We start from the raw sequence: 25,445 nt of genomic DNA on the forward strand, positions 1-25,445 counted from the left end.
AAAAAAAAAAAAAAAAAAAAAAAAAAAAGAAGCCAAATGTGTTACACCAGCAAGCCAGTTTGCAAAGAGCCTGCCAGCTTGCTTTCACAGGGCCTTTACTAAACAGCTGCTATTAGCCCTCCACGTTTATCAGCATTAATTCACTGACCCAGATGAAAAGAATGCATGCTTCGGAAAGCCCTGATTTTTAGCAAGGGGGACACACAACACAAGTTTAATCTTACTGCAAATCTGCAGAAATTTTACAGAGCATATTTAAACGTGGATCTTTACATGTTTGGCACATCTTTAAAGGTAAATTGTCCTACAGTTTGGGTTATTTTTAAATCCTGTGTGGTAAAAATTCACTCTTTTCAGCATTTGAAGTCTGTTAAAACATTTTCCTCATCCTCTCACGCAGTACTTAGGTTCCACCTAGCGGCTTTCCACAGCAATAAACAGATTAGACACGCATTTTATTGCCTAAATGCTTGATTTTTCAAAATCTGTGTGTCTAGTTGCAGAAATATTCATACAGTCTTCTTTAGACATGAAATTTATTTTGCCACCTCCATAAAAATTGTCTTGGACCTCTGATGGGAATTTTCCAGCTACAGTTATTCTAGTTTAAACATCTAAAGCAAAAGGGTATTAAATTAAACTAAAGCTTATTCCTGTGCAAACGAGATTGAGAGGATGGGCTGGCTAAGAGCATTAGCAGCTTGCAGACAGGAGCTATGTAGTGCTGCTGTGCCTGTTAAATAAAGCAGCTGCTGTGTCCCTCTCCAGCCAGGTCTCGGCAGGCTATCTGCTCACTAGCACAACTTGGCTGGCACAAACCTGTCACACCCAGTGAGATGTGTCTCGCTTAACTGCTGACATTTTCAGCATCAACTCCCTTCACAGTCAACTGAGAAACAAGCAGTTCTAGACCATGATTCGGATGACTTATTTTAGAGGTTTACCTTTGGGTGAGATGAATTGCATCCTAGAAGTGTCTCATTTCTATTACAAAGAGAAGCTGAAGGGCTTACTGATAGCATGGTACCTCCATTATACATCCTGAATCCCACCCAGAGTGTCTGGCTAAGACTTGGTCTGCTACACAGCATTTGAAGCGTAGCCCACCTTGCAGTGAGCTCTAAACAGGCAGCAGAAGGGATCTGGAAGCAGGGCAACCATGGTAATTTGCACCTAAGTTAAAAAACAATAGTGACAGGTAGCCATACTACCACAGAAAACTTAATTTCAACATCTCTGTTCTCAGAATACATCTCACCCTGCTGCTCAGCTCCATTAGACTGATGAAGGTAGGTTTGTCTTATAGCAGAAGCGTAAGACAGTTCTGTTCCTACCTACTTTAAGGTTATAAAACAAGCTATGCTTCTATTTCAGTTCCCTCAGGCATTAGTAGAGCTTTACCAACTCTAAAGAGTCACTATCTTCAAAGGGAAGGAAAAAAGCAACCATCAAAGAAATGTGAAACTCCATGAATTTATCAGCTGCCATATTAGAGGTCAAAAGTAGATATTTTAAAGTAATTTTAGTGTCTTACATAAACAACAAGACGGAGTTCACCAGAACTGGTCTAGTTTGTCCGCAGAGATCATATCCATTTAAAGAGAAGGTGAAATTAAAAAAAAAAAAAAAAGGGGGGGGGGGGGGTGGAGTTGACCTAGTTCATGATTTGTGGAGTGTGGGATGGATGAAAAGTCTTTAACTCCTTAATGCAGCTTTTTCTGTCTATTCTAATTTCAAGGAGCTTTACTCTTGGTCACACACAGTTTGAGGCTTGCACCCAGCAAATCATGTCTGCTTTTCTAGAATATGATTCCAGTGTGCAGCAGAACTGCTCAGATTTATTACTCTATAGCGGCGTCTCTCAATTTCCTCCCCACAGCTTACCTTTTCACCTTCACCTAAACTTTCATGGAGGAGGGCTGCATGTGACAGACTGGCTCTTTTATGCAAAGAAAAGGAGAAAATCTTCAGTAGTTTCAAACTTCCTTGCTCTGTAAAAATGAAGACAGAAACTAAGGCTACACAGTGCCTATCTTGCCATTGGCGTCATATCCTAGTCAACCTAGACTTGTGGTTTATTTGCATGATAATTAAACCTGTTTGTCTGTAACAGTTTTCACAAAACCTGAGAAGTTTTAGGACACCAAGTTGATTATAATCTCTCCCTTTAAACTTTTTTTCCCCTCCACTTTGCACAAAACCATATGTAACCATATGCTGCACAGCCTTACCTCCCCAAATCTTGAATCAGGTCCCACCACAGGGAGCAACTGTTCCCTCCTTCACAGCACGGAGAACGCTGCTAGATGGCCCAGAGGCTGGAGAACGTGGTAGCGAGCCTTTAAGCGATCCTCTCATGAGCCTCAATTTGCCACTGAAATACGTGCACCACAGTGGTGGTCTCACTCTAAATTTGCAGCAGGTGCACCCACCCCTTGATAAAGGGGGAAGCGCCCCCTCCGTTACCCTCAGGTGACATCATACAGGTGAGTGTGTGGGAGGGCTGGGATTTGGATACCCACACACACCCACGCACCCCCGGACAGCCCCAAGGGGCAGGAGGCCCGGTGGGCCCCCCGGCTGCAGGGGGGTGAGGAAACCCGGGTGGGCCTTACACAGCTTCGCCTCTGCTTGCGGTGGGGGGGGGCGGCTGTTTTCCGTTGCCGAGGCCTGAGGTGCAGCCCGAGGCCGAGCGGGCGGCAGGCAAACCCGCGGCTGCCTCAGCGCCCGCCCGGGCCTGCCGGGGGCCGCCCGCCGCATCACGGTCATACAGCGAGGGGGGGGGGGGGCGGTGGGCGGCCGGGGTCGGCGCCCGGGCGGGCCCGGTGCGCTCCCCAGCCGCGCTGGAACCGGCCGGCCGCCGGGGAAGACGAACAGGAGCCGTCGGCAAGGCTGGAAGTGATAGGTGGCTCCATAGCTCAGTGGTTAGAGCACTGGTCTTGTAAACCAGGGGTCGCGAGTTCGATCCTCGCTGGGGCCTCCTGAACTTTTTAATTTATTTTTTTTTCCTCTTTTCCTTCCTCTTCCGCTCCTTAGCCGCGGAGCCGAGGGGACGGCGGTCTGCCGGCTGAAAGCCGCGGCAGCAGGGTGCTACTTTTTCCATCCCTAAACGGTGCGTCCAGAGGGTGGCGGTACGAGACAAACGTAACATGGAAACTGCAAAGTGACGTCATTTGCTTGGCTCCCTCGCAGGCCAAGTCTAAGCCAGGCCGTGGCTCCGCCACGCAAATACACACACTTCCCTGGAAAAGAACAGTTGAGGGTTGTTACCGCCCCACTTCCACGGTGGATAACGCAACCCCACGGTCCGCGCTGTCCCAGTTCTCCTTGCAGCACCCCACTGCAAATTAATTTCGCAGCATGCTCCACGTAGGAGGGAGCACTGCTACTGCCGGGGCATCCCGCACCCCTCCAGCTCAGCTCTAAATCCACGCTGCTCCCGGGGAAAAGAAAAGGCTCAGCCAGGGAATGCTGCAGCCAGTAACCTTGGACCCAGCCCTTAGCCTGCTCTCCAGGAGGACAGAATCCAACCTACGTTGTGTTAGGAGCCAGAAGATGGTTCGATCCAATTGCTCAGCTGTAACTAGGATGTTTGAGGGTTGCTTGGTTTCTGTTGCTTTGATTTCAAGGTTTGCTGAACGTTTCCAGCCCTTACTGAATCCTTTGGAACCTGCAGGTGACCATCATCCATACCATGAAAAAAATATTGCTAAAAAAAAAAGTCTAATTTCATTCTCTGAAAGACAACTACTCTTACAATATACTTTTCACTGCATTTCAGTTAAGAGGGGGCAGGAGGGAGAGGTCTATTTCATATTCTTAGGTAAAAGACACAAGTCATGAAAGTTGGATGCACTTGGATTTATTAGACAGTCATACACAGACAAATCTTACGCATGAATGTCCATCAGAGACTCTCATAACTACTTGTGTCAGAAAAGGATATCACAGCAGGATTTGCAAAGAAAACGAGGCTGGTGCTGTTAAGGTTTAATAGAACATACATAGAAACTGCTAATGCTGACAGTAATAGAGGCATACTTGGGAGCACTGGCATAACGAGTGAGCTGATTCTCTTATTCGGTCATTATTCACAACATCTGTTTTACCATCTTATAAGTGACTTGCTTCTGGGACTTCACTGAGCTTCAAGAGCTGCTTCTTAATCTACTCTCATTCCTCCTCTTCTCCAGTTTTTCCTTAGCTAGTGCTGCTTTCTTTGGAAGAAGCTTCTTGGTTCTGGTTAGGTGGAAGCTCTTCTTTTTTGGCAAAGGTGGTGCTGGTGTAGTTCTGGAAATGTGTGCAACCTTCTCTTCCTGCTTTGGCTTGTGAGGTTTAGCCTCAGCTTTGATTTTCTGTCTCTTTTTACCAGATGGAGCTGGTTTCACTGTTGATGCTTTTATTTTGGTGGATGGGGTCTTTTTAGCTTTCCTACAAGAAACTGTTGGGATGGCTGCAGTGGAAGTAGAAGATTTTTTCAGAGGGTTGGTTGTTGAAGGTTCATTAAGCAGCTCAAGGACAGTCTCTGAGGAAAAGTAATTAACATGGTTCAGCATCCCTGCTTTAAGGCAAAAGGCTAATTCAGTGATACAATTGATATAAACCCTTATTAGAACTACAGTTAAGAAAAATAGCTGACATTCTGAAAGAAGAAATATACACTTTGTAAATCTCTTTCCTTCCATCAAAAGAGCCTTGGGTTTCTTGGAAATAAAATTTGTTTAGTTTTAGAAATGATGAATGTATGTTGAAGGAAAATAAGTTGAGATAGTATATGATGAAAGCTCGTACACTCCTTTGGCTGACTTAACAATATGAATTTTTCATGTTATACTAATATCTGGAAATCCCAGACAAGATAACCTCAACTCGCTAAACACTGTTTCTACTCAATAATAAGTAACCCCTGCCCTAGTTGCATGGGACATAGGACAGAAAAAGGCCAGGAGAAAGGAAGATTGACTCCCCTAGATTCACAGAGAAGGGATTATTTGACTCAAGGAGCTTGTCACAGAGCCAAGGACAGGTGCTCAGGACTTCCCAGACCAAATCCAATACCTGAATCAAAACCATCAGTTCCCTTGTGATGCCCATTTAGACTATTTACGTGGCAACTCTTAGGGGAAAAAAAAAATAAATTAAAAAACCCTCAGAGACTGGGATTAAGAAAAGGCATGGCACCTATTAGATGACAGAAGCACACATTAAATGTGATAAACTAACTTCAGGATAGCTCCTGCTCAATGCTTTAGTTTTTAGGACTACTGAAGATTTCAATCACATGCCTGTAAGTTGGTTATATGTTTTGCTTCTCGGTAAAGTTAAAGCCTAACAACTTACTTGCACGTGGAACAAATGGTATCCATTTGCTCTTTGTTTTCACTGGAACAGTCTTGTATTTACACTTCCCTGGTGGAGCTCTCCTTGAAAAACAGAAAGCGATATGCAGATATCTGAGAGATTGTTAAGGAAGTTTATTTATTTGACAGGCACACATCAATCCCCTGTTGTCATTTGCCTCTGCTGGAAGAGGCATGAAAGCACTTTAGGCATCTAGAGTGCAATGTAGGTGGAATTTAAGAGCCTAACTCAGGGCCACAAGCCATAAAATCCCTGTCTGAATAGCTATAGCAGCTGGAAGGCTGCAGCTTCTCTTCTACCACCCTTCTTTCTGGTCAACTTTCTGCCATCAGGCTGTTTGGACTGTCTTTATCCAATATCAATAGCTGGTTTGTTTGTGTGTGGGATGCTGGCCTGCCTGCATGAACTTGTAGCCCACCACTAAATTCAAGGATGCTAATTAGGCATGTTCAGCTACATGTCTTGCTGCTAGAGGCACAGCACAGTGCTGGTTTTAGAAGCCTGATGGATGCATTGGTTGAACTTCAGACTATCAGTCACTTTAGGTTGTCCTCACAATATTGGCTCATGCATCCCACCTTGAAGTGGAAGAGTCTCATTCATGCACGTAAGGTTTGTCAGCAACAGCGCTTTCCACTCACTCATGGTGCAGTATAAGGATCTCTGTACATGCAGCCGAATACGCCCACACAGCCCCACAAAAGCTAGCGTGACCCTCAAAGAGTGCTGCAGCAAGAGGGGCGAGAAAGGAAAGGAACAGGCAAGGAGGGAGGAAGCAACAACCACAAAGAAAATGTATCCGCAGTCCTCTCCTGCTGTTCCCTGGCAACTTCCCACAGTACCAAAGCATCCAAAAAAAACCCAAAATGCACATTTTCCCAGAGGTAAAGCTGTCACATGTTAAATGACAGGAAGGTGGGTACAAAGAAGAGCAACAGACCTGCGTTTTCTGTTACCCACTAAGGGAACTGCTGTAGGACAAATAAGAACAGGCTCTTCCAATTTGGCATGCTTGACAGCACAGAGCAGAGCAAAGCATAACCTAAGGCATCACATTTTCTTGTTATTAGCATTCCCCTTCAGAGAGGGACAACAGCCAAGTGCTTCTTCCATGCCATTTCAATTTTAAAAAAAAAAAAAAAGAAAAGGTTACTAAAGCAGGGTTGTTGGCATTGCTTGTGGTTTTTTTTTTTTGGGGGGGGGGGGGGGGGTGTCCATCCCCCTTCCCCCCCAATCTTTTAAAGCACCTTTTAACACCTCTTCCCTCCACTCCTGACTGAGGGGATTTGGTGCCAATCCAGGCGGAGGCACACCAGCCACGCTGCTGTCTCCAAGAGCACTGCTGGAGAGGCAAGCTGAAGTGGGTACATGGGGCACTGCCACCCTCGGTTTTCCTGGGAGGTTCCTAGGCCAGTCTGAGTTGCCATCAGGTAGATGGCAGTGGCCCTGCCAACAGTTTGAAGCAGGTGTTTGTGCAGCTTGCTGCCCTTGCCAGGGTGTTTGCTGAAGTGCAGAAGGCAGGGAGTGCGTGGGCTGCACAGACTGGGACTGCACCCATCAGAGGAGCTAGTTATCCCAGCCACCGCTCACAGTGAGACAGAAACCAAAGAATCCTATAAACAGCATTAAAATGCAGAGGAGAACGGACGAATCTCCACTCATGATACAATCAGGAGGAGGCCAGAGCACAACCTGGGATCTAGAGGTGTTAAGACTCTCTGCTGCAGCGCCAAGCAAGCTCAGCCTCTGGAGGAACAGTCAGTGCTTTGCAAACTTGTCCGGGGTATGCAAAGTGCTTAAGCAAACAGACAAGAGCAAAGCTGAGCAGAGCAGCCTCCAGGCTAAGGTAAATAAAGGGAACCAGAAAATACAAGAATAAATTCTGAAAAGCCAAGGGAATAAGTGCCTGGCCCTGCTCTAGAAGTGATGGATATGAAGCCCCAAAAACACAGGGAAGAACTGGCTGCTTTCCAGAAAGCCCTTCTGAGCAGTGAAACCATTGCACTCCTGGCAGGGACTTGCTGCCCCCCATGGAGTCACCATAACATGGTGCATTACTGCACACCAGTCCTCAGGGCAGGCAATCTCTTGGAACGGCTCCCGCAGGCTGCTTGTGAAACAGAAAGCTGCAATTCTCCCTTTACAGTGGGAAAGAGGAGAGGATTTATCATCCTGATAGTCTTCGTGATGCATTAAGGAGTGGCATTGGGACTGCAGGGCTTTTTCATCAAAAAGAGCATGCTCGAGCTCTCAATGTTTATGCTAGCTCACAATTTTTGGTGTTTTTTTGTTGTTTTTTTTTTTTTTAAGTGTTACATTTTGGTCAGCCACAGTTAATGCAGTTCAAAAGCTTCCTGGCAGATAAACTGTTAAAGGCAGGAGTCCTCTCAAGTAGTTACAGCGAGTAAAAGACTCAAATTCTTATTCCCATCACCTTGGTACAGAGCTTGAGTTAACGATCTAGCTTTGGATTTAACTCCCCAAGAAAACATAACTTGTTTTCTTCATTTTGTTAGTGTCCAAAATCGCAGCAACAGCACAGGTGCCTTAGAACTGTATCTACTTTACAGGGTGATTTGTAACTCATTTAATGCTTTTTAGCAAGATCCAAAAGCTTGGGAGGGGAAAAAGTTACATAAGCATGCTTATTATTGTAAAACCAGACTTTAACGGGGATAACTGCTTAATGGGGAAAAAACATTTTGCTTGGACAAACTCAGGTTCAGACTCTAATTATTATTTGAATACTGCACAAACCACCAGGATTCACTGTTCTTTGTGAAGAAAACTAAACCGTGGACTGCAATTTATTTATTTATATGAAAGTGCATCGCAGATATTTGATGTCATGACCCTGAAGGATATGGACTGTCATTTCTTAAACACCACAGTGCCATACTTCAAATATGCAGCCAAGGAGACATTATTTTGATCCTTACTGTCCCAGACCTTTAAGGTATCTGAACTCTGTCTATTTCTGAGTGCACAGATATGATGAGTGGAGAATAAATTTGCTAAAACTGATTAAAGGTGCACCAGATGTATGGTGGGTGAACAAAAAGCAAGAACTGGGTGTGGAGAGAGATCAGTGAGATTAGTATCTGTAGTACTTAGCATCTGTCTGCTGTGATAGCTGGAGAATATGTGGTAATTGCAGAAGAATTTAGCATGGAAAAACATCTTTAATTACTAACCTTGCAGGATCAATAAACTTGCATAGTGATCCGTGTGGTGCATAGGCACTGGGATAAGAAGTAGACATAAAATACAGCTCACCTAGATGAAAGTGAAAAAAGAAAACCAGTGTTAGATTCAAGTGCCCAAGCTGAATCCCAGTTCTGCATTTCCTTGTCTTTCCTGGCTCTTCACTAATTCACATGCTCAGAAAAGAAAACCCCTTCAGTTACTCCCTCAGCGGTGCCTTACTTCCAAGAGTGGGCTTTGGTCTCACCCTGGCCTGTGCAGGTGGACTTCCAGGGACACCAAATGATCTCTTGGTTGCAGCAGGGTTCCACACAGAACCAGCAGCTCTCAGTCGAGCACAGTGCCTGAGCAGGACTGTCATTACCTCATGTCAGTGTCCCTCCAAGTTTACTTCCCTCTGTATACATGCGTATTTTTTAAACTTGTTTGTACCAAAGTAGAAGCCAGAAGCTACAAATAGAGGGGAAGACCACACAACAAATATTTAGCCATCTCATAGTCATACCAAAACCATCCAACCAGAGCTAAATTGGCTAATCCATAGAAGACAGAAGCTTCTTATTCTTGTGTGGTTGCTGAGGAGAGCAACTACTCCTCATGCTTTCTCTTCAGCACCCACTAGAACAATACTCAGGCAAATTATAGTAGCTTGCAAAAGAGACAAAACTGTTGTCTTTCAAATTACATGACAACAACATATTGGTTTCTAAAAGAACAACCAGTAGAAGAGACATTTAACATCCACTCATTCCACGTGTTAGAACAGTTAAAAATGGTAGACTTTGCACAACAAAGCCTGCATATCCCTGCATCTTTGACAGAATATGCTAGCCAGGTGGTCTCGGATCTTTTCATTACAAGCAAGTCTCTTTTCTGCTGAATCATGAAGCATCAGAGCTCACTAAAACACATCTGTATTCTGAAAAACCTTGCAACCACTTTTTGTATTACATAGCTCTCTGTCAGGACACTGTACAAGAGTGAATAAGGTATGCATTAGTACTTTCACCTTGTTGAGAATCTGTCTTTGTGACCATAGCAATAATCCTATGCACTGAGACATTTCCACTAAATTTTAAAATGAGTGGCTCTCCTCATCCCCAAATAAAGCCTTGGTCTATAATTCACAGTGTGAAGTGCTGTTGTGAATAAGACTGAGGAATTTATACTAATGAAGTGGGGGAAATTCAGATAAGCTGTAAGAACTCAAGCAAGAATGAGCTGTTACAATGAAAGAACAAACTGCATTGATATAGTCTTTTCATTAATGAAACAGTATAAACAAATAACAACAAAAAGACAGGGGAAGGCTGAAACAAACAGGAGTTCAAATTCCTTAGAGAACCTGGAGCATTCAGACTGCAAGTTCACCTGAGAATCTGTCTCCTGAGCTCTCCATCAAGCCCATCTGCAATAGCCTCACAGGGCAGGAGACCTCTCTGAACCACATACCAACCCTACCTGCCACGCTGAGATAGCCACAAACCTGTTTTGCAGTGCCCGCTCTCTAGTATTGTGAGGAGCAACACAATTTTACACATTTGCCCTACAATACAGAACCAACAGTATAGTTTCCAATAAAGGTATGGCTAACATGATACCCACCTGCTTCATCCTCAGCAAATGAGATGATGAATTTGCTGTAAGAACTGATCATTCCAGGGAAAGCACAAGCTCTTGTGCTGCCAATGCAGATATCTTGCTTCTTCCACTTATTTGTCTTCTTATCTTCCTGTAAAGCCATAAGTCGACTAGATGAAAAATAAAACCCTGTGTTTTATGTTTCCATTATTAAGATTAGTTCCTGTCAAAATCATGCATTACTAAAAAAAAAAAGAAAAAAATGTCAGTGAGGACCCCGACTGTTGACCGGCTTTAATGGTTGTCTTTTGGAAAAATAGACCTGAACAAAACCAAATGTATCCTAAGGACTCTAAATGGGAGGAAGTGTACATTCCAACCAAAATGTTGTTACAGCAGTCAAACAGAGACTTAATCTATTATACAGACATCTGAGATTCTCATTTACTCTAGCTCAAAAGGTTTTGGGATGCTCCAATATGCTTATTTCCCCACATAAGGCAAATGTGGGTACAGAACGGGAACTGCAGAGAAAAAAAATTAGTCTCACCCATTCATGAATTCACCAAAAATATAAAGACCGTTCAAGTTGGGTGATTCACATCCTCTGTATACATAACCTCCAGTGACTGACTTCCCCACATTGCGGCCGTATGCAAATATTGGAAGAATGTCATCTGTAAACACAGAAGAATTAAAAAGCGAGAAAATTTACATCCAGAGAGCAGCAAAAAGTGATTGCTCCATGACACTGGCAAGCACAAAAGTGACTAGAAGGACCAGTACAGTTGAACAAACAGCATAGTTAATTTTCAGTGGGAATTCAGTAATTTACTCCAGAACAGACCCAGGGGCTTTAAAGAGCTGTGTAGTTGCTTATCAAGGCGTAGTCATTATGATCTTCCATAACACATAGGACCAAGATTCTCTGCATCAAGCGAGCAATGCAGAAAAGTATCAGCCTGCAGGAAGTATTATTTTACAGGTTTGTGATTGCATCAATCATTTTAGCAGGGATTGTCTTTACAAATTCCAGTATTTTTAGAGAAGGGAGTAAGATCAAACAATTGCAAGTTAACTCAACATCTCCATAGGTTTGCTGACATTCTCAGCACAGAACATGCATAAGTGTGCTACCTCCATTCAATGTCATGAGACTTATAAAGGCTTTGCCTCTGGCAATGTTAAAATTGAATTCAGCCCTTTCTCGGGCTGAATATCAGATCCCACAGAATTTTAGTCTTGTCCTCACTTTTTTCCCATGGATCAAGTAGCTTGTCTTTAGTCTTTAGAGATAAGGATAAAGATGACAAATGCAGTTGATTAAAAACCATAGATTAACAGCAAAATCTAATTCAGTTTTGTTGTCAATTGACCATCAGACCATTAAAAAACAAACAAATAAAATACTTGAGCCATGCGGGTACCAGCATAGCAGAGGAGAAATGTTGATAAGACATACTCCACACTTGCCTGCTCATACAAATGTTTCAGAAACATCTACGTGAGCTTGAGACCAGGTGCTTTCTTCCAACAGCTTAAGGAACATTATAATAATACTCAGTTCTTCTCCCCTACTTTCCAAAGAGCACCAATATCTACTCTTTTTTAAAGGCAGCAAGTGAGTTTGTCCATCACATCCACAGTCAGACCCAGAGCACAGCTTTTGGGTGTTCTGTTGCAGCATCCTGCTTGCTCAGGACACGCTGCCTCTTCCACAAGATTTGTTCAGGGTCTCAGCGTCAGCCTGGTCTATTCTCCTTAGCCATAGCCGTGGCTCAGAGCTTCTGACGAAAACACAATATTGCTTTTCTACTTAAACCCAATCCATTACCTTCCTGACTTCACTGGGAAAACTCTGTCTGCAAAAGGCATAGGCTTTGACCCTAAACACCTTGTCCAGTGCAGTGCATGGCAGGGAATTCCCTGAATAAGCAGGGCATCATTTCATACCAACACTGCAGGTCTATGGAGAAGGGATTTCTGCTCTTAAGTAGTAAACAATCTCCATTGAACACACGACACTGGATTATTTAGCTTCACTGGAAAACTGGTGCTATAGTGAACTGGATACATGTGTATAATAAAGTAATCTTCTATAAGAAACTTATTCCTTACCCGAAGAGGAATTGTGGCAAAGCTTTGTGTCATAGCATTCAAATCCCTACTTTGCTCTCCAGCCATAGTTCCTTCCTTTAACAATGATGTTGATTTCTTCAAACCTGTTCTGCCCAACATCCCCACAGAATATCCTCCCTCTTCCCTTTTTCGTGACAGGGTCTCCTCTGTCAACTGCACAGCGCCACATATTCCTGACCCCATAAGCATAAACCTCAGGGTGGGCCTTGGGATCAGACACAAATGGATTATCAGGAGGGATGCGATAAGGCTTTCCATCAGGGCTTTTTCCATCCACATCAATCCTCAAGACTTTCCCCAACAAAGTACTCCTATAGAGGATGACAGAAAAAGAAACCCCAGCATGAGAGCCAACTGAAAACACAAATAATTCTCTTTCTCTTCCCCCTTTCCAAAGGAAAAGTTATCTGCCCAAAAGAAATAAGCCAGTGGCTGGTATCCCTTGCAACCTGTTCAAATCACAGAAGACTCTCTGCTCTTTAATCAACTTGGGTTCCCTCAGTTTTCAAAATGTAAAATTTTAATTTTTGAAATACCGCATCAGACTTACAGATGCACAAACACTTTCAGGAAGCACTCTTACTTTATTCTCCCACATTGTCTCATTTCCAAACCTTGTATCTTGGTGAACAAGCTCAAAGCTTTCACCTGCCCTCCTACTTACTTCTTCTGAGCATTCCCAAATTTTCCAAAAGGGTCTCCAGCTTTCCCTCCATCCCCTGTGGATAGATGCATATAGCCATCCACACTGAAGAGCAGCTGGCTCCTCAAGCTCCAGAAGATTCCTTTAAAAAAAAAAAAAAAGGAAGTCCAGATGTAGCTACTGGGAAGGACTGGACATTCAGGTAGGCTGCAGAAATATTGCATCACTTCAACAGAAAAAAAGCAAGATTTCCCAGCTGTACAGACCCGTCAGCTTTGTCAAATATGGTGCTGCATTGCATCCTGTCTCCTGTGACGTGCAGCATAAGGCTGTCTGCCTACCTTACAGCAGCGCTCCTTTCAGTATGGCATCCCTTGAGGAAACACGTTTCCCATGAGCCATGCAGCACTATGGCTGCCCCATGCACTACAGCTTTGGCCTGCACTGCATTAACACCTCTTGTGCTACAGAGCTCTCCCACCACGAGCACAGGAGTATCGCAACTTGTCTGAAAACAGAACTTCAAATACATTGTGTGTTCTTCTGCAGGGAACGCTTGTTGCCCTTTAAACTTTGATTATGCCAGGTGGCTTCTCCTTTCTTATATGAAAAACAGTTGGTGAATTTGAGGGCTTCAGAAGCATCTTATGGTGATCGTGAAACTCTAGAGAAAATAAGTCCACTATTTACAAATTCTTCTCCATAACTGAGAATTAGCTTTTTTTCTTAGCAGGGGGATGGGGCAGGTGCACACATGTCAGATCAAATGAATGTATAGTATTGTAGTGAAGCACCCTTGTTCAAAACACTTTTAGGGAAGATGTTAATTCCACAGTAGGCTTAAGGCTATTACTGCTCTTTAGAGGACAAGAATACAAGATGGAGAGAGAAGACGACCTGAAAGCCTAGATCCTGGGTCCTCTTTTCAGTTGTTTCTAGTATGCTGTGTGACCTTGAGCCAACCTGTCTCTGGTAGCTTTGTAGCAGGACGGTCACAGACCTAAACCAGGGTGACTGGGAATGTGCAGGTTCTGCAAGGAGGACGGGAAGAGACAGAGAAAAATCATTTCTCATCATGGCATACAGTAGCATTCAAGATGAACGTTACCTTTCTGAGCGTGGATCAGCTTTGTTGGCATCAGATGCCAAAACCTTCAATTCACTGATCCTGATCTTTTCCACTCTGTTCTTATCCATGTATGAGTAATAGATATAAAACTTCCTATTGTACTTGTACTTGGGGTGGAAAGCCATCCCCAGAAAGCCCCTCTCATCCCCTATCCATGGCATAGCCAGCACTATACTTCTAATGTCCAGAAAAGGCTCCTCCAGTCGGCTGCCATCAGGTAGGTAGACCCAGATCACGCCCACCTGCTCAGCTACAAACACGTGGTGGGTACGGTCATTCACATGCACCATGAGCGCCGGGTTCCTCAGGCCATTGGCAACCTCAGTCAGACAGAGCTGAAGGCAGCCTTTGTGGTCCTCCACCACCAAGCCCAGGTTGCGGTTGAGGGCTGTGTTCTTCAGCACATTGGGGAAGCAGTAGTCTTCATCGTGTAGGTGAAGGAGGTTGCAAAAGTGCGTCTTGTTTGTCTTGCAGCATTCTTGGATGTGCTTATCGTTCGTCAGCAGACTGATGGTGGAGTAGCAGTTGAAATGAAACTCAGAACAGTAGTCAAAACAAAGTCCTGGGAGGTTTCTTAGAGGTGTCCAAGGGTTTTCTGCATCATAGAGATATGCAGCATAAGGAGAACATTCCTAGAAAGTAAAAGAAACTAAATATCTGGCTGTGTACATGCATCCAGAAGTCAAGACACCTTCATGGAAGCAAACAGGTTAATAAAATGAAAAAACTTACTAAGGCAGAGAACATAATGAGTCATCTTTGAAGTGGAGTAGTAGAGAGTCACTCAGAATATGGCCAAAGGGGATTCAGAGGTCAGTAGCAGTTTCCTTTACCAAAGCACAATCAACTGCACCTAAGTTATTCCCCAAAAAAGTACATCTATGGAGGCTGTGGATTCTCCACTACTAGAGGGTTTTGAGGAAGTGACAGGCTACATTTTAAACTAGGTACTTTGTAACGTGTTCTTAACAGGTTGAGAGAAGAATATGTTAACTCCCTCACTGCAGCAGCCCTTTGCACTACGGAGAACATTACTTCAGACTTCTCCAGACCAGCAGTCCCAAATCTGGACACATCTTTCACATCAGCCAGCATCACTGCCTTTTCCAGATACATTTAAGATTTTACTTTGTTAAGCCATTTAAGCCCATACCTCGGTCTAATCAAGTGTTAGGAAAGAAAGCAAACAAAACAGGTACAGGTTCACTCACACCTTCAACACTGTGCACAGCTCTGGTCCCCCTTCCCAAAGGCAACATGGGGAACAAATCCACAAGGACAGTCAAAGGACAGTGAAGAGCCACAAGGACAGTCAAATATACAGAACAGCTAGGTAAGGTGGGACTGAGCAGTCTTGCAGATTGGTGATTGGAGTAGGGTAACAGCTTGAAAGAGGTGTGTGAATATCACCAGTGACATCAAGAAGATGGATGGGGCTCCCTTTCCCCCAGAAGAAAAATGAGGGGACATTAGATAAAGCTAGTAGGAGCCAGGTTAAAAAAGGTCAAACTCCGCCAGAAGAAACTGTAGGTGCTAAAGATGTATATTGGTTAAATATACAGGCTAAATTAATCTTTGGTCTGATGCTGTACAACTTCAGTTATGTTCTAGCAGGCATAATATCACTGAAGCAGACTATAGCTGAGATTTAAAACTGATCCAAATAAGTAAATATCACCTTATGCAATTCACGTAGCTACCATTGAGACTATATGCGATCTCCAGGAAAAAAAATACTTCAGGCAACATTTTCAAGTGTTATTATGTAAAATTATGTTGCTTCAAATATCATTAAATTTTTAGGTGTGCAAAATATAGCTTAGATACTAAAAATCAGACATAGTGTTTGAATTTGTACCTAAATTTAAACTCCTCATCTTACAAAAATTCTGGGCCAGAACATCTATAAAATATTTCCATTAAAATCCCACCTCTATTTTAATCAGCACAAAGTTGCAGAAGTTAAAACAGAAGCAGCTAAATTCTACAGAAAGATTATTTTACCGGTTTTCATGGCAGCAACCTGAAACAGTCTATCCAGAGGTTTTACTGGGCACACATGTAAGAAGGTAAGTACGTAGTCAAAGAATGAAGAACTACTACATTAGTATATTTTCTGCCTCATTAAACAAGTTTGCTTCATTAAACAATTCATTAAACAAATCTGGGGCAGTTATACAAGCACTGACTTTTTTTTTTTTAATGCAAGTAGCAGCCTTTCCAGGATATTTAATGTGAAAGCTACAGATCCTCATTCCAAACTTAGCATAGCAAACCGTTTCCTTTGCTCACAGAAGAGCCTGAGGGCTTTTGGCCATCTTGTGAACAGATATGACTTGAAAGTAGTAAAGCCCTTTCAACTCTTGGATGATGTAGAAATTTTCTCACTTTTTATTGCTGCCATTTGGTTATCAAGCTGCACAGAATGAGTTGGTTTCTGTTGTTTCTGCATTGCAGCTGTAAGGAACCTCTCTCCTCTTCCCAAATCAGAGGTCCCCAGCCTGCAAAGGGGAGCCAAGTCCCCTACGCCTGTCCACGTGGCCTGACCCCAGCCCTAGATGGCAGAACCACACTATTTTTTCCATGTTTAAGGTCTTCCCAGAATGAGGAAGGGCACCATTAGACCCTGAGTGCCATTCCCAAAAACCAAAGCTTCAGGTAAGTGTCTTTCTGTTCTCACCTTCTTGAAGGTGAGCAGCTTTGGTGCAGGGATTCAACACTTGGCTGGCATGTTCCTCCCTTGATGCTTAGAGTCCCATTAATCATTGCTTACCCTCTCTGCTTTCACCAGTATGCACTCACACCCCCCCGAATATATTGACTTTCTAGTTATATCATAGTTCTTGCAAAATATGGTGCTGATCTCAAGTGACTAGGAGACAAGAAGAGGTGACAGCCTGATAAGGTGTCACCAAGGAAAGGTGGGGGAGATTAGGCAGCCTAACCTGTGTGGCATTTTGAGTCCTGCAAAGCTCCCTCATTCCCACTAACGTGCAGCTGCAGCTGGCTCACCGCTCCATTGTGCACAAGTCATGTGCAGTCTAAAGCTCTTCTCAATTGTGTTCTGAAGCGATTACTTCATAAACACCTTGGAAAACATTTCTAATTTCTCTCAATAAGTGGGAACAGAGCCCAGCTCCCAGACCAGCAATCTAAAAAAGGCAAAACCAGCTTCCTCTGAAACAAGGCATATTCTGACTGCCTCCGAGCTCCATCAATTCTGTTCTGCCAACAGTCTGCAGTTTAAGGGTCTCCTACAGTTCATCCTCCTAATAAGCGTAGCCCTGAGCAATTCCCATGCTTTCCCAGCTGTTGGGCTTCCCATACAGTGTTTGCCCAGCAAACACCACCTGCAGCACACAGAGCCAGCAAGACACACAAGGTGGAGGCCATTCCTCAGGATCTACGTAAACTCCCAGGATTAGGTGGCCTTGCAGTCACTGTTGGTTGTCTGCTTTCATTTCACTCAAGCGTGCATGAAACAACACAATTAATCCCACTACTTTATAGAGCGGAAGAAGCAGAAGCTGCTAAGATCAGGTTGATACTACTTGCTGTTTTGTAATAGTTTTTCTGCAAAAAGAGTGTGCATTCAGCAATCAAGTCAGGCCTCATTAAAACTGGCTTAAAAAGCACATTGCTTTCCCTGCACTAGCTCCTATCCCATACTAATATCATGGCTTTCAAATCAGCTTGAACAAGGTTTAATTGGCTTTTTTTTTTGTTGGTTTTTTTTTTTTTAAGCCTTTCCTGTAGTAGCTTTCTGAATAGAGAAACATCCTCTCAGCCATCAGCCAAACAGCTGTTACTAGCACACGTAGCAAGGTTTGCATCCAGGGAATTTTTATAGCCATGCAACTTGCAGAACACCTCCTTATGAACATTACAGGCAGTTTTCAGTTTCATATTCAGTTTTTAAGTGAAATACTAGAACAGCTCAGCTGAGGGTCAGACTCTAAACCTACAAATGCTTAGAACAAGTGTAGCAAGTAAAAATAGACCCAGATCTTGCCAGATGCAAACTGAAGCAGCTCTACCAGCAGAGCCAGATTGCTTTAGATGCCTCTTCTAGCCTGTTAGTTTGCAAGAGAAACATATCTGGTTTAGAGTGACAGCAGGAAATCCATGAACCAGAACACATCCCCTTCTAATCTTCTTCTATCTGTTAAACACACAGCTCTACTGCCAAGGTAAGGCGCACTCCACGGCATCCTTCTTGGGCTCTGCGGGACCAGCGAGACTGCTGCAGTCACCAAAAGCAGCTTCCTCTGTATAATGCTCAGCACTACTCATTACCACACCAGGAAGGAGGGGAGTTGTCTTTTTTTTTTTACTGTCTGCTAGTTTTGGCACTGAAGGAATACCTGAGTGAATGAGCTGCTTTGTTACAACACATCACTACTGCTCTGATCTCCCCCAAAGATGTGAAATAATGCTGTTCTCACTAAATTAGAGTGGCTACTAATTCAGGTTTATCCATAAGCACCTACACTTCTTCACTGAATTTGTTTTAGTCGAAAGACAAAAGCTAATAATATTATTTTGTCTACTATTGCTTCTGAGGCTAATCTTTATGTCCCAAGTTTCATACAAATAATATCAATAAAAGCACTTGTTACCAGCAGTAGTTTATCTGAAGTCCCACCATACACAGCAGAAATAGAATTTGTACAGTTACAACCTGATCACATACATGCATCTGTCTCTTTGTATTTGATGTGGCCCTAAGTACATGTCAACATTTCACAGTTAGTGACTAAAAACTATTAGGATACTGGGAGGTGATAGGCTGGAAACATCATCATTTTCCACCCCTTCCACACAAGATCATCATTAACAATTTGATCCAGCAAAGCAACATCACTAAAGCAAAAACATTTGGTAGATCTTTGCTCCTCCACTAATTCAACAGCCAAATAATATTTGCTGGAAAACCCAACCTCATTTCCATGGTTGTCATCAATTTGAACCGGAAGAGCAACACAACACAATCAGAAGCTCCTCCCCAAAGATTTAACAGCAATCTTACTCTAAAAGATATGAGAAGAGTAATAGCTTATTACTTTGAATATCTATAAGACAATATAAGGGTGGTGGTGGGGTTTGCTACAAAATACACTTATAAAAATTGCAAAATTAAATTATGCCCTGCAGAATGAGCAAAGAAGCAAGAGTAATTTTTATAGTGTTTTTTTCTACCTGCAAAACATAGAAAAATCTTCGTAACACCAACACTGATAGTTCTGCTAGGACCTGTAAACACATCTTTTTCTGGTTTACCAACTGTAAAAGAACAAACAACCCTGATGCTACCTTTTTCAGCCCTGCTGCTGAAGGGGTATTCCACCGGCCCCAAGGAGATGCCAGAATTTTGCCAGCATCCAAAAAAGAGTGGAAACATTTTGGTACACAGATAATATTTTACGGCTAAGGAAGTATTAACTAGAAGAGTATTATATGTTCTTAGTGAGATTGTGTGTCTTTTGGCTGCTTTGTGTTTTGGCACGCAGTAAGTCCAGCTTTGCATGACTAACAGTTGTTAATAAGGTAGGTCAGTTCTGCCCTCTAATTACAGGGAGGCAGGGGAGCTCAGGAAGAACAGTGCCTTTGGTCTTTTCTTACTGCACAATGCCCGTTTCCATGAGCCAGGTGGACAGCAGGGAGATAGCACTGATGGAAATGCATGACTGAAGCCTCGGGACATTGCAGCAGCTGTATGAAACCACTGCCTATTAAATTTTGTTCTACTTTAACCACACCATTTGGAGCATCCTTAGCAGGAATACAATCAAAACACATCCTTCATGCAGTGCAGGGATCTAAACACTTTGCCTGGTAATTCCCATATCATTTGATCCTGTAGAATTTGTAATCCAGCACCTAGTAGGTGCAAGCAGAAAAATACTGATCTGTAACTCTTCCCTTCATTATGAGAAAATTAGCAGACCAGCAGGATTCCAATCGTCATCCGTGTTGGGCAATGTTTTCATAAATCATTATTCCTAGCAAACATCACTATATATTGCCAGATACCACAAAGCGATGCACCTTACACAAAGCACTTTGCAAAATGCATGCTGAAGATTAGGTACCATCACCCTTGTCAGCCCACTTTTCCCCTGCTCCCATGCCTCTTTTCACAGCAACACAGCTAGCTGTAAGAGGCTATCAGAACCACAGTTGAGCCCCAAGTCAGCCCAAAGCACAGGATACAGGTACTATTTTTCTGCCCTACCTGACACAGGATATCTTTGATATACATTCCACACAGCTTATGCCCCCGGGGATCAATATAATCCATGATATCCCAGTATTTTGCTGCAATGCTGTTGTCTCTCTCCTGATCGCAGCAGCCAAAATTTTCATAGGCAGAGCAGAACTCCAAGTGAAAAGGGGGCTGGAAAGGCAGCCTGTAATCCAGACACTGAGGATGCCCCAGCAGACCGCCTATCACTGAGCACAACAAGGAGAGGCAAAGAAAGACATGTGGGCAAGAAAAGTAAACTCCAGAGCTGCTGCTGCTCCTTCCACTGCATGGCCAAATATTCACTTCCTTCAGTGTAGGTTTCTTGAGGTCAGATATATAGAAATCCTGGACTTCTTTGTAGTATGGTTCATTCATCCTCCCTGTTTTATTAATTACAGCCACAGAGCTTAGCATTCACTCAGGTTTGCTTACATTCTCTCCCCCTTTTTCTCTCAAGTTTACTACTTGGCAGGAGAGAAACCCTCTGGGCTGTGTCTTTGGTATCTCACACGTCACATAGCTGAACCCTCCCCTCCGGACATTTCTCATGCCCCTAGAAACACTCACAAATCTAATACTTACATCTTAGTTTAAATTGGCTAAGAAATCCTTCACCAAGAAATACGAATAGCAAAAATATGAAATATAATACCTATATATGGAACCTGATAATCTCTCCCCATTTACAAAACAAGTGAATAATTTTTGATTGCTAAATACCATTTTACTCAGCCTTTAAAATACACCAAACTTGGGTCTGGTTTCATAAAGACTGTACAGAGGTCATAAAATAGAAGCAAATTAAGGCAGCAGTTAACCATAGGTACAAATAATTTCAGGACAAAGAGTTTTACAGCAATATTGCTGCAACCACAAATCCAGGTATATATTCAGGGTTAAAATGAGAAGAAATTCAGAAAGAGTAAAGGAGAAAACACACATTTAAGGCATCAGCACAACCTGAAGTCAACTGTGATATGCTGTGGTAACCCTGTACTTAAGCTAATTATTTTAATGGTTTTCACCCCAGCTGACATTAAACTGATTTAAAGATACATGAGATTTTTGCCGGCTTTCCCCTCTGGTGAAGAATGCATGAGCAAGCCCTTGTCCTGGTTTCAGCTGGGATAGAATTAACTGTCTTCCTAGTAGCTGGTACAGTGCTATGTTTCGAGTTCAGTATGCGAAGAATGTTCATAACACTGATGTTTTCAGTTGTTGCTTAGTATTGTTTAGACTATAGTCAAGGATTTTTCAGCTTCTCATGCCCAGCCAGGGCACAAGAAATTAGTACGGGACACAGCCAGGGCACCTGACCCAAACTGGCCAACAGTGTATTCCATACCATGGGATGTCCCGTCTAGTTTAGGAACTGGGAAGGGGGGGCAGGGAATCGCTGCTCGGTGACTGGCGGGGTGTCGGTCAGCGGGTGGTGACCAATTGCCCTGCGCATCATTTGTACATTCCAATCCTTTTATTACTGCTGTTGTCATTTTATTAGTGTTATCATTATCATTAGTAGTTTCTTCTTTTCTGTTCTATTAAACCATTCTTATCTCAACCCAGGAGTTTTACTTCTTTTTTCCCGATTTTCTCCCCCACCCCACTGGATGGGGGGGAGTGAGTGAGCAGCTGCGTGGTGCTTAGTTGCTGGCTGGGGTTAAACCACAACAGCCCTCTAGTTAGTGAAGTACAGCATCAGCTGTGTGTGCAGGTGTATCATGTTTGTACACATTGTACTCAGCCTGTGTCTCTGAGAATTACACTTCCCTAACTCCAGACTGAAAGCACTTTAGTCACAAGCAAACCCCTTTATCACTCCACCAAAACCAAATGTTTTCCTTTCACGTACACATCACTACTCACAACGCAACAAACCCACACGCACCCAGACCACGCATTACCACTGTGCTTTATGCATCACAAGGCATGGGTTCAAGATCAGCAGCACACCGAGAGCCCAACTGATCCGGTGAAGAAGAGTAAGTCATGCTTTACCTTGCAGCTGCGGGAGTGATCAGCCAGTCTGATGCTGTTAGGAAGAGGCTTTAGCATGCACCCTCTCAATAGACATTTCCATACAACAGAGCTTATTAGACAGCAAGGATTTGTGATCTGTTCTGTTGCTTCTGAAACGTCAGTGGGAAACAACGGAATTATAAAAAAGCAATTAGATATCTCTCCTCCCCAAAAATCCTAGAAGAAACTATTATGGCTAATGCACAGATACCCTTTGTGCTGTTTCTAGCAGCTTCCCACTTACTGCTTTACCTCCATGGGATGCAGGCAAAGAGTATGGAAAAGGAAGCTGCAGGGATAATCTCATGTGTAGGGACACCTCCACTCATCCCAAACTCTTCCCTCTTTCCCCACACATCACAATTTACTCTCAGGATCCATCTGTATGTAGCTCATGGAGAAGTTAAAGCTCCCAGTCCTGGCTTCTCAATACAACCACCAGTGTAACATGACAGCTGAGACTACTCTTACGATTATGGATCTCCTCAGAGTCTTTATTGGGAAATGGTTGTTTTAAAAAACCTCTGAGTTTTTAACCTTCACCTGTTTTGCTATGGCTTTAGCTTGTGGCACCTTGACTGTCCAGCAGCCTGTCAATAATCCTCTCCGCTTAGGCTTCAATGGACTGGAAACATGCCAAGCACAAGATTCAGCACTGTCATGAGATAAAGCATTTTAAATCCAAGTCTTTAAATCTGCTGAAGTACCAGCTTATCTCAGTTATTGCTCTCATACATTGCAGACAATCACTGAAATGAAGGCATTACTTTGGTGTTCCCTGGCAATTGTCTTATTTTGAAACCAAAACAAACAGCAAGGATAAGTGAGGATATTTGCGTACTCATTAGTAGACTATAGACTATGAGTTCCCTATGCTTTTAATTCCTTTAGCATTACTGAGCTCTTTGAGGTAACTAACATTATCCACCATTAAGAGAACTTCAGCACCTCTCTCCCTTTCCTACGGACATGCCACTTGCAGACAAAAATGCAGAATATTTACCTGTGTGCAGAACTGCACTTCCCAATTACTGGGTATTTCAGACCAGGAGGAAAGAACAATCCTTGCTGGCCCCTGACAAGGGCAGAAAAGCTAGAATAGCATTACTCACATTCGGGCAAGGAAAGAACACGTAACCTCCTACAGAGCTTGCTGCTCACATTACCCAATGACTCCTTGCAGTGGGCAGTCTGGGTTTTTTGGCCGACATACCACCTCCAGCCATTCTTTAAATGCAACAACACAAGACTGAGCACAACTTTCCATTTACCATCACAGATAAGAACACCAATTACAGAAAACCCCAAAGAACTGTAAATTCAGAACCAGTACACAACACATCAATCCTCTGATTCTGAAGGGACTACTCCAAGGGTAAGGTACATACTTGCTTAGTGCTGACAATATCCTTACGCTACTCTGAAAGCTCAGGCAAGACCTCCTGAAGTTTCCAGAATGAGACAGCTGCTCAAAATACAGAGAACTTGGTGGGCAAAAGAAAGGGGGTAAGAACACACAGGGTTGACATGCTTTAAAAAGCAGCTGGCATTTTATTAGCTTGCTTTTGTTGAACTTTAGTAAGGACATTCTTAGAACAGGAAAGTACAACCAGGAGCATCAAAAACATGAATGGAACAACAGGGAAAGCAGAGGGTAGAGCTGAAGTGTTTTGTAATTTTGTGTTATCATTATGTTAGGTTTTAGTCTTAAAAATACCAGAAGAGAAGGAACAGGAAGACAACAGACACTGGGTCTGTGCAGAAAATGTGGATTCCCTGAACAAGTTTCTTGCCTCAGCATAAAGGAGAACAGCAAAGAAAAGCTGTGCTATTTGTTTCACGCAAGTTTTGCACACAAGATGAGGAGGAAAATTCATAAGAAAACCAAACCTAGAATACAGAATTCGGAACCAAAAGAGAATATTCCAACCCACTAGGAGTTAACATATTCAAAGTACAACTCACAGGCTTGAAAACACAGTATGCACTGAATAATTTGCACAGGAAATTTCACTCGGGACTTGTCATCTGCTGGTTTGTCTCGGGTGTAAGTACCATGGTGTCAGGAAACATCAAGTTTCTTGCAGGACATGAGAGCGCAATGCTTGTGATAGTTATGTGAAAGCTGGGACTGTGCTGTTCCTCTATGTGCTGACTGCAGCATGGTAGTTCTAGCATCAGTAGAGAACATGATTCCCTGGCAGCAATACTGCTTCCAGAAGTCACAGGAGAAAGCTGTGAGCACAATGAATTATCAGATTTTTCTAAGACATCAAGCTCCTCTTTGTCCTCTCATTTTCCTTCCCGCATTCTTCTTACCTCCAGCCCAATCTCTGCTGTTTTGTTTCACATTTCTTCCTCAATAATTAAGAGATGGTTCCTCAGCTGCTGCAAGGCATACACATCTCCCACAGGCAACTAAGGGGACAGAAGGGAAGTTACACAGAAGCTCTCAACAAGCAGCAGGGGCTCTAGCATTCAATTTTTATACTATTTGTGTTAGGTTATATGATAAAACCTCTCTCTGTGATCCTTTGTGGGCATGCAGAGGACAATGGAAGGGTGAAGCGCAAATAATACCCTGTTGGGATACTCCCAGGCCCATCACAGGAGAGTCACCAGCCCAGCAAAGGTCCATCTTCAAAAGTCCAGAGGAGCAGAGGGGTACAATGGCAGGCAGGAAGCCAAATTAAGGACTCCAGGGAAGGGACACCCAGCTGTCCCAGGACAGCTTTAGTCCCACTGTCCAGGCATGAAACCCACCAAGGGGAGTCATTGGGAACAACAATCTGGATCACCTTTTGGACAACAAGGGGTTACTTCCCAGGGGTGTGGGACACTCATAGGATGCTGGGGAACAGTATTTTGAAACTTCACAATCTATATTAAGATAGTCAAAACTCAGCTGAAGATCTCCAACAAAAGAGTTTGGCTATTACAGTACAAAGCAATAGCATTCTCAGGGAGTCAGAACTAAACAAGCACACAGGTCAGGAATGACAAACAATCATGCCTTTTTTTTAATAAAACATGCAGTTATGGCAAGTAGCTCACTTTATGTTTAAGACATGTCTTACAGCACATTTCAGAAGACCCATATTAACCCAGACCAAAATCCCAGA

General features: G+C 43.2%; 1 protein-coding gene and 1 non-coding gene across 2 annotated transcripts; one reads left to right on the top strand and one right to left on the bottom strand.

Annotated features, from left to right (window-relative positions):
* Positions 1 to 2,907: 2,907 nt before the first annotated feature.
* TRNAT-UGU (transfer RNA threonine (anticodon UGU)) lies at positions 2,908 to 2,980 on the top strand. The gene has a single exon. It is a non-coding gene; the product is annotated as a tRNA-Thr (tRNA).
* Positions 2,981 to 3,920: 940 nt separating this feature from the next.
* HHIPL2 (HHIP like 2) lies at positions 3,921 to 20,718 on the bottom strand. The gene is given in 10 exon segments (XM_049833952.1): positions 3,921 to 4,525; positions 5,341 to 5,423; positions 8,556 to 8,637; positions 10,171 to 10,316; positions 10,697 to 10,823; positions 12,265 to 12,596; positions 12,950 to 13,045; positions 13,047 to 13,070; positions 14,037 to 14,689; positions 20,293 to 20,718. Coding segments are annotated over 10 exon segments (2,346 nt in total). The 3' UTR covers positions 3,921 to 4,148.
* Positions 20,719 to 25,445: the final 4,727 nt, after the last annotated feature.

Source organism: Accipiter gentilis, chromosome 30 (genome assembly GCF_929443795.1).
Source record: "Accipiter gentilis chromosome 30, bAccGen1.1, whole genome shotgun sequence".
NCBI classification, from domain to species: domain Eukaryota; kingdom Metazoa; phylum Chordata; class Aves; order Accipitriformes; family Accipitridae; genus Astur; species Astur gentilis.